The sequence below is a fragment of the Equus quagga genome, chromosome 2 (genome assembly GCF_021613505.1).
Source record: "Equus quagga isolate Etosha38 chromosome 2, UCLA_HA_Equagga_1.0, whole genome shotgun sequence".
Classification (NCBI taxonomy): domain Eukaryota; kingdom Metazoa; phylum Chordata; class Mammalia; order Perissodactyla; family Equidae; genus Equus; species Equus quagga.
This window is the reverse complement of record NC_060268.1, coordinates 67,509,410-67,523,253: the sequence shown is the minus strand read 5'-3', so window position 1 is coordinate 67,523,253 and position 13,844 is coordinate 67,509,410. Positions and strand designations below refer to the sequence as shown.

Genomic DNA, 13,844 nt, shown 5'->3' with positions numbered 1-13,844 from the left:
TTTTTCTTAATACTTCGTCTCAATCAGGGAAGTAGACTGGTGATGATTAGGCTACTTGCTCTTTGAATTGGTTTAAGATATACTAATATTCTGGCGTGGTTTACTGTTTTAAGAGAGTAACTCATCTGAGCAATGTAGGTACATAATGATTTATACTGATAGATCAAAGGTTGGGTCTTGCATGGGAATTGCAGCTTTAGATTTACTTGATGGGACTATTATCATGAATGAATATTCTGTTTAAAATTCTGACCAAGGTTCTTTGAATATAAAGCTAAATGGCTTTGGAATTTCAGAGTTTTTTGTGTGTTGTTAATTTGGTAATATGCAGGTTGATTTTAATCTGTTTTCTTGTTTGGAGAATCTACTGGAATGTGAATTTTTTTTCTTATTAGGGTGTTTATAAGCTTGTCAGTTTAATTTTTATTTTTTTTATCAGCATCGACACTCCAGGAGTGATTAGTCGTGTGTCCCAGCTGTTCAAAGGCCACCCTGACCTGATAATGGGCTTCAATACCTTCTTGCCCCCTGGCTACAAGATTGAGGTGCAAACCAATGACATGGTGAATGTGACAACTCCTGGCCAGGTTCATCAGATCCCCACCCATGGCATCCAGCCCCAGCCTCAACCACCACCCCAGCATCCTTCCCAGCCTTCAGCCCAGTCAGCCCCAGCTCCTGCCCAGCCGGCTCCTCAGCCCCCACCTGCCAAAGTCAGCAAGGTGAGCACTTGGAAAACTACATCGTGTGAAATGTATCCCCTATAAAGACTTTTCCTTTGATGTTTTCTCTTTATATAAGACTTAGATACACAAGTTACAGTGATTTCATTGGAGAAGATGCAGTAGTCACACCCCTATAAAATGGTTCATATTTGCATACTACATATTTAGATATGTGTTTAAATCAACAGACCAGCAACCTACAAGGATTCTTTTTCCCCGAGCTTCTGCTTATTGAAGCCATGAACATCCCAACAGATGACAACTTTGTGTAGCAGTGCTTTGACAGCACAAGCAGCAGTGGTCATCTTATGATCAGATTATGCTACTGCCCACAGGGTCATCATTTTACAAAAGTTACTCCATTTACCTGATTAAGTCATATCAAGCTAAGCAGATCCGCTTGATGATGATGATGGGGTATTCTTGGTGTAGAACTGCATGGTCTAATACATAGCCACTAGCCACATATTTAAATTTAAATTAGTTAAATTCAGTTTTTCAGTTGCAATAGCTACATTTAAGGTGCTCAGTAGCCTCATGTGGCTGGTGGCAATCGTATAGGACAGTACAAATAAAGAACATTTCCGTTAGCTCTATTGGACAGAGCTGGTTTAGAAGCCTTTTTATGTGGAGCTACTGCAATAATTGTCTTTTTTGACCTTAAAGATCTATGTAGAATGAGTTTTTTCTATTTTATTTCCACCTGTTGAGCTAGTGAGCTTAAAAATTGCAAATGAAAAATTCTTCCTTGTTATTGAAAATGTAGCCACTTTTAAGGTTGTATTTAGAAAATTCGAGACTGAAATATTTGTATTAGAATGTGTGAAACCTCTATACTTCTCACCCCTGCCCAGCGTGATTTGAGTGGGGCTAAAGTGGCGTGGCCAGAGTGAATAAAGGATATAAGTTGATCAGACACCTTGTTTCTTTTTAGTTTGAACTTTCTTTCTTGTGTCAAACTATCTGTGTTTCTGAGGAGAGTAAAGACTTTTTTTCTTTTTAGCCTTCCCAACTACAAGCACATAATCCAGCCAGTCAGCAGACTCCCCCGCTCCCACCATATGCATCCCCACGTTCTCCACCTGTCCAGCCTCACACACCAGTGACAATCTCCTTGGGAACGGCCCCATCCTTGCAGAACAATCAACCTGTGGAGTTTAATCATGCCATCAACTATGTTAATAAGATCAAGAACAGGTTCCAGGGCCAACCAGATATCTACAAAGCGTTCCTAGAGATTTTGCACACATATCAGGTAAGAGAGTTGCCCTTTCAACCTGTCTTAACCAGGTTACCTTCTGAGGGCATCTAGTCTAAGAACTTGAATACCCATTACTGTGTCCACTAACTCTTACTGGAAATTAACCAGTTGGAAACTGTGTGTTCATAAAACCAGTTTGATTTGCCTGACTTTAATTGCCTTGTAGCAGCCAGTTAGGATTTTTAAAGTTACCGCCCTGTGAATTGAATGCTTGTTTATCCTGGAAGTTTAGAGGATGATTTCTGTAGTATAGTTAATCCACAGTAGAAGGAGGAGAAATTTCTCTAATGTTGTGTGTTTTAAGAGTTGGTAGTGGTCCCCTGAGCATTCACATACACTGTCCTAGTTTTAAAAAGCATTAATTGTCGGCCACAACTTCCACTCCTTTCTCAGCTTGAAAGCTTCCAGTCAAAACAGGTGCTAAGAACATAGACTTTAAGTGCAGCCCAAGTAGATAACATACAGAATTCCTATCAGATGTCCTAGAGCATCTGCAAAAATGAGTCATTCAAAAATAGTGGCCCTCTAATATGATCTCTTCCCATTTGCAATTTCCTATTAGAAAGAGCAGCGAAATGCCAAGGAAGCTGGAGGAAACTACACTCCAGCATTGACTGAGCAGGAGGTCTATGCCCAGGTGGCTCGTCTTTTTAAAAATCAGGAAGATCTGTTGTCAGAGTTTGGACAGTTCCTACCAGATGCCAACAGCTCTGTGGTAAGTTTTATTAACAAGAACTACACTATTTAGAATTATCTTAGATAAGTCAGGAAGCTGGAATCAGAAGGGGACTTTTTCTAAATGTATATTTATTTGTTTTGATAAGAACAGTAATTTCTTTCATGTGTCTTAATCAGCTTTTAAGCAAAACAACTGCTGAGAAGGTTGATTCTGTCAGAAATGACCATGGAGGCACTGTGAAGAAGCCCCAACTGAACAATAAGCCACAGAGGCCAAGCCAGAATGGCTGCCAGATCCGCAGGCACTCTGGAACAGGAGCCACCCCTCCAGTGAAGGTGAGAATGGGCCATAGCTGCTCATTTTGACTTCCAGGAGCAATTCTAGGGGATAGATACTCTGGGGTTGGTCATGTGTTCTCCTAAGCATGTTGACTGTTGGAGTCTGAATTCAGAGTGAGTTGGTGTATGTCACAGAATCTCAGTGCAAAGCTTTTTATCTGGCTTTGCAAAAGAAGGTTAGAATACCACTAATTGCTCAGATTACTGTGCTTTTTTGAGTTCTTGGTTTTCTCTGTATTTTCTCTCTTCTTTCTGTTAGCTGACATCTCTTTTTTTGTTTGCTGCCAAGAGTTTCTAAGACATTAATTTTTCTCTTCTTCTGATTTGATTCCTTAAACCTGCCTTGTGCTAAGAAAGAAGATTTTTAAGCTTGGTAGTTGTTTCAGAAATAAGTTAGTGGTCTCTGAGGTCCTAAAGTGAGTAAGTTGCATATGCTTTGTGAGATCTCTTTGGTTTAGAGGCTTATCCTGCCCAAGGTTCTTTGTTAGGTTGCCAGATCTTCTCTGTATCATCCTAATTTCCAAGGCAGGTCCTTTGGGCTATAGCAGAGGGAGGTCTTAACTCTTGTTAGTGACCTGTCACATGATGCTTCTTGTTATAGTAAGCACTGATGGTCTGCCTGCAGAAAGTTAAGCCTGTTTCCTTTTTCTTTGTGTAGTCCAGGGAGAGGGCTAGGTGTATGTATTGAATGTTGCTTCAGTGAATTCTAAAGCAGTGTATAACAAGGAAAAGATAGGCATGTCTGCAGGATTTTAATTAAATAATAACAGAAGCTAGTGGGATTTCTAATAGTAAGAGGTGGCGGGGTGAACAAGCAAATAACTGCAAAGACTGACTGACATGTTAAGTGTTGCTGACACTTTTGAAGGACTATTTTTTAGTATTTTTAATGGTCTCTCCTTTTGAAAGCAAGTTGAACATAGTAATAGTTTATATTTCTTCTCTTCAGTAAAGAGTGTTAGTTAAATGGGTAGCAAGAATCAGGTTAGCAGATAGGCTCTACTCTTGAATTGGTCTCCTCCCACACTTAATTACCCACAGGTGAACACACTATTGGGTCATTAGACTTCCCTCCCTGCTTTCTTCTTAGGCGGTGTAAGCAGAGGGTATGGCTCCTAAGAGAGAGTACTCTGAGGTGGCAAAGGTAGATATGCTGCTTCTCTCAAAGTCTGCTTTTCTTCTCAGATAGTTGAAAGGTGACTTTTTAAAAGTAAATTCTTGCCTGACAGTTGTGTCATGGCCTATTCATTCCCTTTGAAAGAGCAGTCTTAAATTGGTCTGAGTGGATATTGCTGAGAAGACAGTTATTTCTTGTCAGGAAGATAAACTATGCTTTTTTCATGATTTTTTTAATTGAACTGTAATTAAAGGTTAAAGATTGATGTCTGTCCACTCCAGGCCATGTACTCTCTCTATTTACAAACACACTCTTCTGCCTCCACGGCTAGCAAGACAAGGCAATGACATTAGATTTCTGCTAGTTACTTTTGGCCTATGGAAAAAGTAAGAATATTAATTCTAATAGCACAGTGATGCTGTGACCATTGTAGAGAGAATATTTGGGGAGTCAAATGATCTATGAATGTCGGGGAAAAAATCAACAGGCAAACTGAAATAGAAAAGACAAGTAGAAATCTTTTAGGCTGTAAAGTGGGTTAGTGACTTAAATTTTCTCATTTGTTGCAATTTATTAATCAGCGGCAGTCAGTGATGGAACCTTTGACCACAGATGAAAATAAAACTGAGAGAAATCTACTGTTTGAATCTTACGTGTCTGTATTTTTCCGGTTTTGCAGAAGAAACCCAAACTGCTCAGCCTAAAGGATTCTTCTATGGCAGATGCCAGCAAGCATGGTGTAGGAACTGAATCATTATTTTTTGATAAGGTGAGTAATGGATGAATTAGATTTAATATTGGCTATTAATGCCAAGAGAAAATCACCCTGTCCCCAAGAAGATTGTTTTAGAGGCTTCAAGCTGATTAGGACTTTCTACTTTTTTTTTTTAAGATTTAATTTTTTTCCTTTTTCTCCCCAAAGCCCCCCGGTACATAGTTGTATATTCTTCGTTGTGGGTTCTTCTAGTTGTGGCGTGTGGGACGCTGCCTCAGCGTGGTTTGATGAGCAGTGCCATGTCCGCGCCCAGGATTCGAACCAACGAAACACTGGGCCGCCTGCAGCGGAGCGCGCGAACTTAACCACTCGGCCATGGGGCCGGTCCCAGGACTTTCTACTTTTTAACATAGTTTCCAAGTGGTAGGTCCTTTCAGTCTACTAGAACTATTAGCACAGCTAGAGAAGTGGGAGCATTGTCTGCTTTGGTTTTGTGAAGTAGTTTGCAGCAAAATATAGCATTTTCCATGGTGGAAGACAGCTTTTTAAAAAAGCATGGTATTAGTCTTGAAAGATAAACTATTTGTGGTATGGCATATAGGGTTCATGGGAATTCTGATTTAATTGTATGCTCTCAAAGCACCCCAGGTGATTCTAATGAGCAGCCAGAGTTGAGATTATTGGTTTAAACAGAATTGTGTGGTGTGATAGTTTGACTCTCCTCTTTGGAGTCAAACCGATGATGAGCAGGCTACTTTCATCAGGATAGCTGGGAAGTGTGTGACTTCTCACTGGCAGGAACCAACCTGGGTTGATCTGGTGGTGATTTACCTTGTCTTGCGCCTGTGGGTTTTTGTAAACAGGCAGTAACATCTCCATGATTGGTGCCTCCTGATCTCTCTCTAGCTTGTTGTGCCTGTGTGAGTTGTCCTGTGGAACAGTTAAGGGTCTCTCGCTCTGACTTGAACCGTTTTTGAGGGTTGCCTGGGCACTTGATGCTTCTAAGGCAGATGTCAAAGTCCGAGTCACAACCAACAGATGACAAGGAAAGGGTCAGGGAGGAGGGACTGAATAAGTTAATTTTTTTCAGAGTGATGTTTTTTTTTTTTTATTTTTGAAGTACTTATTTCTTAGAGATATATACTGGTATATATAGATGAAATGTCTGGAATTTACCTTAAAATTCAGTGGTAGGGGAAATGGGTATAGATGAAGCAAAATTTACTGTATTAATCATTGAGGCTGGGTGAGTACATGGGATTCATTAGACTATTCTGTCTACTTTTGTTTATGTTTAAAAGTTAATAAAAATTAAAAGTAAATAAATATGGTGTATAGTACAAAAAGCACAGTGCTTTTTCATCTTTGGCTTTGAAAGTACATATTCCATATAGTATCTGTTGATTGATAGTTAGGAAAAGCATATAGGAGCCTGGAGAAGGTTGTTGATAAGCCACTTGGTCTGGTGAGGGTCTACAATCCTCACTAAAGGCCCACAATGCTAAATGTTTACTTTGGAAATGGAAACTCCAGATTGCTCATCTAGCCAGGCTAGTTTAACTTTGCCATTGAACATTTTTAGGTTTTTGGATGTTAAAATGGTCAATATTATGAATGGTGGAAGGACAAGGATCAGGTTAGAGGACAAAATATCTTACTTAAAAAGATCATTATTCAAGATTAACAGAGTTTGAAAACAGTATTGACAGAGATTCTTGCTGTAAACCTCTGTTAGGAGAGGCATCAAAAGCTTGGGTAACTCTGATACGGTCCAGAGAATCAAGCATGTGAGAAAGTAAATGTCAGGGGCTGGCCCCGTGGCCGAGTGGTTAAGTTCGCGCGCTCCGCTGCAGGTGGCCCAGTGTTTCGTTGGTTCGAATCCTGGGCACAGACATGGCACTGCTCATCAAACCACGCTGAGGCAGTGTCCCACGTGCCACAACTAGAAGGACCCACAACGAAGAATATACAACTACGTACAGGGGGGTTTTGGGGCGAAAAAGGAAAAAAATAAAATCTTAAAAAAAAAAAATAGATGTCTTATTTACTCTAGGATCTCATTTTAAAAAAATTTTTATTATGGAAAATTTTAAAAATATGTGAAATTAGAGAGAATAGTAAAATGACTCCTCATGTACCCCATCATCCAGCTTCAGCAGTTCCCAACTCCCAGCCAGTGTGCTTGTTTCATATGTACTCTCACCCACCCCAGATTATTTGGAGACAAATCCCAGAAATTGTATTATTTCATCCATAAATATTTTACTAAGTTTCCTTTTGAAATGATGTCTTTTTTCAAACATAATAATTATCACATCTAAAAAAAAACTAACATTGATTCCTTAGTATCGTCAAATAACAGTTCAAGTTTCTCCAATCTTTTAAAAGCGATTTAGGATCTTGTGATTCCTGGCTTAACTGTTTCTCTTCTGGTTGTCTCCATAAGGTCCGAAAGGCTCTGCGGAGTGCAGAGGCCTACGAGAATTTCCTGCGCTGTCTTGTTATCTTTAACCAGGAGGTGATCTCTCGGGCTGAGCTTGTGCAGTTAGTCTCTCCTTTCCTGGGGTAAGTGGAGTGTAGGGCTTAGCCCTGATGTATGATATGGAGGTGAAATAAAGCTTAGTTTGTGAGAGTATATGATAGGCAAAATTAATTTGATTGTGATGGGTCAGTTGACTCATAAAATGTCAGTGTCAAATAAGTGCTCTGGGAAGTCTTCTAGTTCAGCTATCTAGAGATGATGAAATAGGCAGAGGGCATTGGCCAAGACCAGTGGTCTCCTGATCCCCTGACTAGTGTTGGATGTTTTTAGAGACCAGTCTCTTCAAGGGTTCTAGAATCTTGACTGTTTTTGACAACCTAAGAATGATCTGAACATTGAAGCAATATTCTTTATGAGAAGAGTGGTTGGTTATTGCCTAGTTTCAGTGCAACTCTTCCATCACCACCTTATATGATCTTGGAGCACTCTACAAGAAAAAGGGAAGCCAAATACTCAGAAGCAGTGCTTCTTAAGGAGGAAATAAAAATTGTCATTGGAATTTGTCCCTTGTAGCAGAGTTCTGATCCAACACCCCATAGTGGTGTAGTCAGACCTCAGGATAACTGCATCCTGTTTCTGATTGCTCACCAGTTTTTGGTTTGGTTCTTCAGGAAATTCCCTGAACTGTTTAATTGGTTTAAAAACTTTCTGGGCTATAAGGAATCTGTACATCTGGAAACCTTTCCAAAGGAACGAGCCACAGAGGGCATTGCCATGGAGATAGATTATGCCTCTTGTAAACGGTTGGGCTCCAGCTATCGAGCCCTACCAAAGAGTTACCAGCAGCCCAAGTGTACAGGACGGACTCCTCTCTGTAAAGAGGTAAGGCCTTCCCTAGAAAGGATCAGCCCTGAATCCTCAGCTTCCTCCAGAAGGGAATGGTTCCAGGAATCAAGAATTTATGTGAATGAGGAAATCAAAACCCTTCTCTTTTTTTAAAAGAAAATGTTTTACATTTATATTCAGAACCTTTTCCTTACTAATATCTTTTGTAAACTTGCTTAAAGTGAAACTTGTAATGTTAACTGTTTCTTCCCTCCCTAGAGTTTTATCTGTCTTTTTGAGAATGCTTAATCACCAGCAAGTTTTGTTATACTTTTGTTTCACTTTCTCTTCTTTTACCCAAAGGTTTTAAATGATACCTGGGTTTCCTTCCCTTCTTGGTCTGAGGACTCCACCTTTGTTAGTTCTAAGAAAACTCAGTATGAAGAACATATCTATCGTTGTGAAGATGAACGCTTTGAGGTACAAGCTCCTTTATCATTTGAAGTTTAGGGAAATGGGAGATGCTAAATGATAAGATATCTTAAATACCTATCTGTGAGGGTTGATTTTTAAGACTGAAGAGCCAGAGGCTTATATTCTTCTGTACTAAATGCTTGTCATACTTACCATGCCTGACTAGTTTGTCACATATATAAGTAATATTTTTATGACAAATAGGACTTATCTAGGCCACTTTAACCGTTTTAACTGAAATTATCCATTGATGGCTGAATAATAATAGTTTGAATTTTTAACGGCATTTTAAAGGTTATTGTGTTTTACATGGTATATAAAATCAGTATCTTAGGGCCTACTGGTTTTCTTGAAGCTGTTTTAAATTATTTGTTTCCAAGTGTATATTGCTATTCTTAGCAGGTATCTTGACATGGTTAGCAAACCAGCTGTCCTTTGAGAACTGGAGTTCTCTCATGTTTCTGATATTGATTTGGCTCCTTTTAAAAGGAAGTTGACTTAGAGACTTAATTTTTTTTGTTTTTATTTTTTTATTTATTTTTGCTGAGGAAGATTAGCCCTGAGCTAACATCCGTGCCAGTCTTCCTCCACTTTATAAATGGGTCATCGCCACAGCATGGCTGACAAGTGATGTAGGTCCACGCTGGAGATCCGAACCCACAAACCTGGGCTGCTGAAGCAGAGCGCACCAAACTTAACCACTATGCCACCACGGGGCCAGCCCCAGGGACTTTATTTTAAAGTAGTAGAGAAGGGAAGTAGTAGAGTGGAAAAGAAAAAAAAAAGTAAAAATAGTAAAAGTTGAAGTAAAGTAGTAGGGAAGGAAGACCAAACATGAGATAGATTGACTCCATAAAGGAAGCCCCAGGCATGAGTCTACAGGAGCTGAGGAGAGGAGGACAGGACATTGTAGATATCACTCATTCATAAGGTGGCCAGGGGTTGGAGCCAACTTGATGGCACATAACAACAACAAGTAGGGAAAGGAAGAGCTGGAGTGAATAAATGAGCTGTCAGAGAGCCCCCATATCAGGAGTGGGCGTACTGAAAGTGGGCTCAGAATCCCTAATGTGTTTAATTGTCTAGTTCACTGAGAACATCAACAAAGGGGCCGGCCCGGTGGCGCAGCGGTTAAGTTCCACTTCTCGGTGGCCCAGGGTTCGTCGGTTTGGATCCTGGGTGCGGACATGGCACCGCTTGGCAAACCATGCTGTGGCAGGTGTCCCAAGTGTAAAGTAAAGGAAGATGGGCATGGATGTTAGCTCAGGGCCAGTCTTGCTCAGCAAAAAGAGGAGGATTGGCAGCAGTTAGTTCAGGGCTAATCTTCCTCAAAAAAAAAAAAAAAGAACATCAACAAAAAGGGAATGTTAGATGTGTCCAAAGAGGTAAAATTACATGTATCCTATTTAATGTGTTTATTATATAAAACTGACTGGCTCTGCTTATTCATATGGGTGGGAGATATCTTGGCTCTTTTTTTAATTCATACTAATTTAGCTCTCTGCCACTTATCCCTGTTCACACTTGTTTCAGCTGTCTCTGGCATGTTTTGAATGAAGAGCCACATGTTGCTTGGCCACTGGCAGGTGATTGGCCATCTCTGCCCCAGTGTTGATGAGGAGTTTCAACCATTTGCAGAAAACTAAATTATGACAGATGTTAACTTCATTGGAAAGTTTTGTCAGGCTAAAGAAAGTGCTTCTTTGTTACTTAGGTTTAGTAAGGTTAGATGATGAATTAGAAAGCAGAGATGAGCATCTTTTTTTGACAGGATGTTTCCATTCTCAACTAGTCTGCCTGCAAAAGAGAGGCAACACCCTTATCTCCCATTTCTGATTATAGGGGTGACAAAGAAGTGTGGGGTGGTGTGTGTATATATGCTTAGGATTGAGTGGGATGGGCTAGTTTGAAGGTGTATTCTTTTATGTATCAGGATACATTAGTAATCCTGCAATACACACAACCCCCAAATCTCGATGGCTTGAAAAGCAGGTTTATTTCTTGATCATGCTACATGTGCATTGATGTTTAGCAGGGGATTCTCATCAGAATTACTTGGGGACCCAGGCTAATAGACTGCTACCATCTTGCCCATTGCCAGAAACTAGAGGGAAAAGAGAGCTCAGAAGGATTTTGCACCCTTAAATGCTCTAGCCTAGAACTAATAAACATTACTTAACTTACCTGTTCATAACTCATTTGCGAGAACTAGTTACATGGCCCTGTCCAATCACTGGGAGCCTGGAATATTGATCCATCGTTTGTCCATAATTGGGGAGAAGGGGGGACAAGAAGTATTTGACAAAATGGCTACCACTGTCCCCAAACTAGAAAACTTAAGGAACACTTCTACAGACATTTGGTCGTATGCCCTTGAGACTGCTCATTTATTTCATTTTCTGTTTCTCGTTTAGAGAATCTTGTGTTAAGCCTAGGGAAAAAGTTAAAGTCATATCCTTAACCAGGTCAGCCTAGGTCCTTGCCAGAAAATAGGTGCCAGAGTTCAGAAAGAATTTATATGGTTACCCAGAGATAAAACATTCAAGTCCTTAAGGAATGATAGCCACTGCTCTTATTACTACTGGATGTAGAACAAAGCTATTACATATTTAAATATTTCAAGTTAACTCTGAAAAACCTTACTCATGTTTATCATCTTGAATAGTCTTTGGGGGATTTTTTAAAAAATTATTGTTTCTGTTTATAACAGATCTTAGCAATTCAGCAAAGTTTAGGAGAAAGTGTCAGTAAGGTTCCCTCCTGTTAGGTCCCTCTGGTCTGGGGTTAGTGGTCCTAAGCAAAGCATGGTGATGGTGGTAGAAGTAATACCTACTACTTACCCATCATTTATTGGATGTTTGTTATGTGCCGGGCATTCTGCTAAACGCTTTATGTGGATTGTATTGTTTAATCTAGAAAACAATTTATTAGAGTAGGTGGAGTTATCCCTGTTTTACTGACAAGGAAGCAGTCTTACTATGGCCAGTATGGCAGAGCTAGGATTCCAGTCCAGGTAGTTTGACTCCCCACCTTATATTCTTTTTTTTCCTCCCCAAATCCCCCCAGTACATAGTTGTCTATTCTAGTTGTGGATCCTTCTAGTTGTGGGATGTGGGACGCCGCCTCAACATGGCCTAATGAGTGGTGCCATGTCCGCACCCAGGATCCGAACCCTGGGTGGCCAAAGCGGAGCGCGCGAACTTAACCACTTGGTCATGGGGCCGGCCCCCGACCTTATATTCTTGACCACTATTCTATTCTGGTTTGGGTCCTGAGCACACTTCGTCTTTTTCTTTAGCTTGATGTAGTTTTAGAGACCAATCTGGCAACAATCCGGGTTCTGGAAGCAATACAGAAGAAGCTTTCCCGCTTGTCTGCTGAGGAACAAGCCAAATTTCGCCTGGACAACACACTTGGGGGCACATCAGAAGTCATTCATCGAAAAGCCCTCCAGAGGATATATGCTGACAAAGCGGCTGATATCATTGATGGGCTGAGGAAGAACCCCTCCATTGCTGTCCCAATTGTCCTTAAAAGGTACCTGAGCGAATGTGCCCTTCATTTTTTAGTGTGCTTCATGACAGATTCAGTGGCCCATTAAATAAGGTTCTCATTTCAACCTGGTTATCCCATGAGACTTCCATTTCTCCCTGACCCTGGTTGTTGGAAATCAGGTATATCATGGGATAGTGGAGCTTCTTCATGGCGTTCTTGGTCACCAGCAGTAGAGACAAACCTTGAAAGTCCATAGTGGAATGCTTAGTGTGTTTGATGGGATATTTTAAATATAGAAAAGAACAAAGAAGAAAACTACCCGTGTTCCTGCCCCTCAGTATTGTGTTGTTGACATCTTTGTTTTTTAATAAGAAAAATCACTCTTTGTCTTTGTAAAATTGATATGTATTATTTAAAAAGACAGCGTGCCATTTGTAACAAGAATGTCTTCTTTCTCCTAAGCCTGCAGCCTGAGGTGTAGAGGGGCTGTTGTACCCACCTAAGGCCAAGTGTTAAGGAGGAGGAGGCCAGAGCCAGGGCTGGGCCCCAGGCTCCTCCAAGTCCATGGCACTCTGGACCACACTGCATCCCAACTAAGGGCTGGCTCCTCTCACTATCACCTGGTGAAAAGGAATTCTTTTCTGCTGCACAGTTCATAATGCCCAGATGTTATTTTTCCTCCCTAGTCTTGACCTCAAGAGCTGGCACAGCTTATGTTCCTTCTTGCCAGTAGCATTTAACTTTTGGCTTTAAGATGTAGGATATTTTCCAGTTTGAGTGCTGGTTTTGGTTTTACTCTCCTCTCCTCTTTTGGAGACTTAGGATCAGTTATTCTCATCAGAACTCCCCAAACTGTCCAGAGGAATCATACTGTGCGAGTTCTCTGCTCTTGGACTTTTGCATTTATGTTAGCTTAGTAAATGTTCTTAGAAGTCTTGCAGCAAAGAAAGGTGTTTAACTTTGTTTTAGTTGGCCAAGGAAAAGAACCCCTTTTTTAAGGGTATTCTGTGGAATGCTGTTTGAGAAATAACTGTTCTAGGTAAGATTTCTGGGTTTGGGACAAATTACTTCCCCAGAGTAAGTCCTGAGAGTAATTTCCTCATGTAACAGAGTTCAAGACTGGTTTGAATAACATTTATCCCAAGTTGCCAGTAATTTTGACAGACCTATTATATGTTTTGGCTTTTGAAATAAAGTAAGCCTGACGTATTTCTCATTTCTAAACCTTTGTGAGAGTGGGTGGTGTTATCCCTGTTTTACTGATAAGGAAACAATAAATGGCTAGTGTGGCAGAGCCAGGATTCCTAGCCAAGGAATTTGACTCCCTACATTATAATTCCTACATCTGAATTCCCGTCTTGTTTCCACCTCCCCATCACATCCCACTAGGTTGAAGATGAAAGAGGAAGAATGGCGAGAAGCTCAGAGAGGCTTTAACAAGGTGTGGAGAGAACAAAATGAGAAATACTACTTGAAGTCTCTGGACCACCAGGGCATCAACTTTAAACAGAATGACACCAAGGTCCTGAGGTCTAAGAGCTTACTCAATGAGATTGAGAGTATCTATGATGAGGTAAGCTGGAGGTTTCTACATCTGTGAGAGGATTCTAGTCTTTATGTTCAGCATAGCTTTGATTCCTGGAAATTACCTTTGTTATATGAAAGTGAGACCCTCCAAGACTTGTTGCTTCTTGCTTTTTAACCGTCATAGACTTGTATTCCCCTATTCTTCA

General features: G+C 40.5%; 1 protein-coding gene across 5 annotated transcripts in view; it reads left to right on the top strand.

Annotated features, from left to right (window-relative positions):
• The window catches only part of LOC124236233 (paired amphipathic helix protein Sin3a), a 68,467-nt gene that overhangs the window by 28,169 nt on the left and 26,454 nt on the right, over positions 1-13,844 (top strand). For all 5 annotated transcript variants that reach the window (XM_046655073.1, XM_046655069.1, XM_046655072.1 and 2 more), the window contains exons 5-14: positions 440-722; positions 1,729-1,980; positions 2,549-2,701; positions 2,842-3,000; positions 4,800-4,889; positions 7,282-7,400; positions 7,989-8,199; positions 8,506-8,622; positions 11,915-12,153; positions 13,501-13,684. In XM_046655073.1, the coding sequence (XP_046511029.1) occupies positions 440-722; positions 1,729-1,980; positions 2,549-2,701; positions 2,842-3,000; positions 4,800-4,889; positions 7,282-7,400; positions 7,989-8,199; positions 8,506-8,622; positions 11,915-12,153; positions 13,501-13,684 (1,807 nt within the window). The remainder of the gene's footprint in view (positions 1-439; positions 723-1,728; positions 1,981-2,548; positions 2,702-2,841; positions 3,001-4,799; positions 4,890-7,281; positions 7,401-7,988; positions 8,200-8,505; positions 8,623-11,914; positions 12,154-13,500; positions 13,685-13,844) is intronic.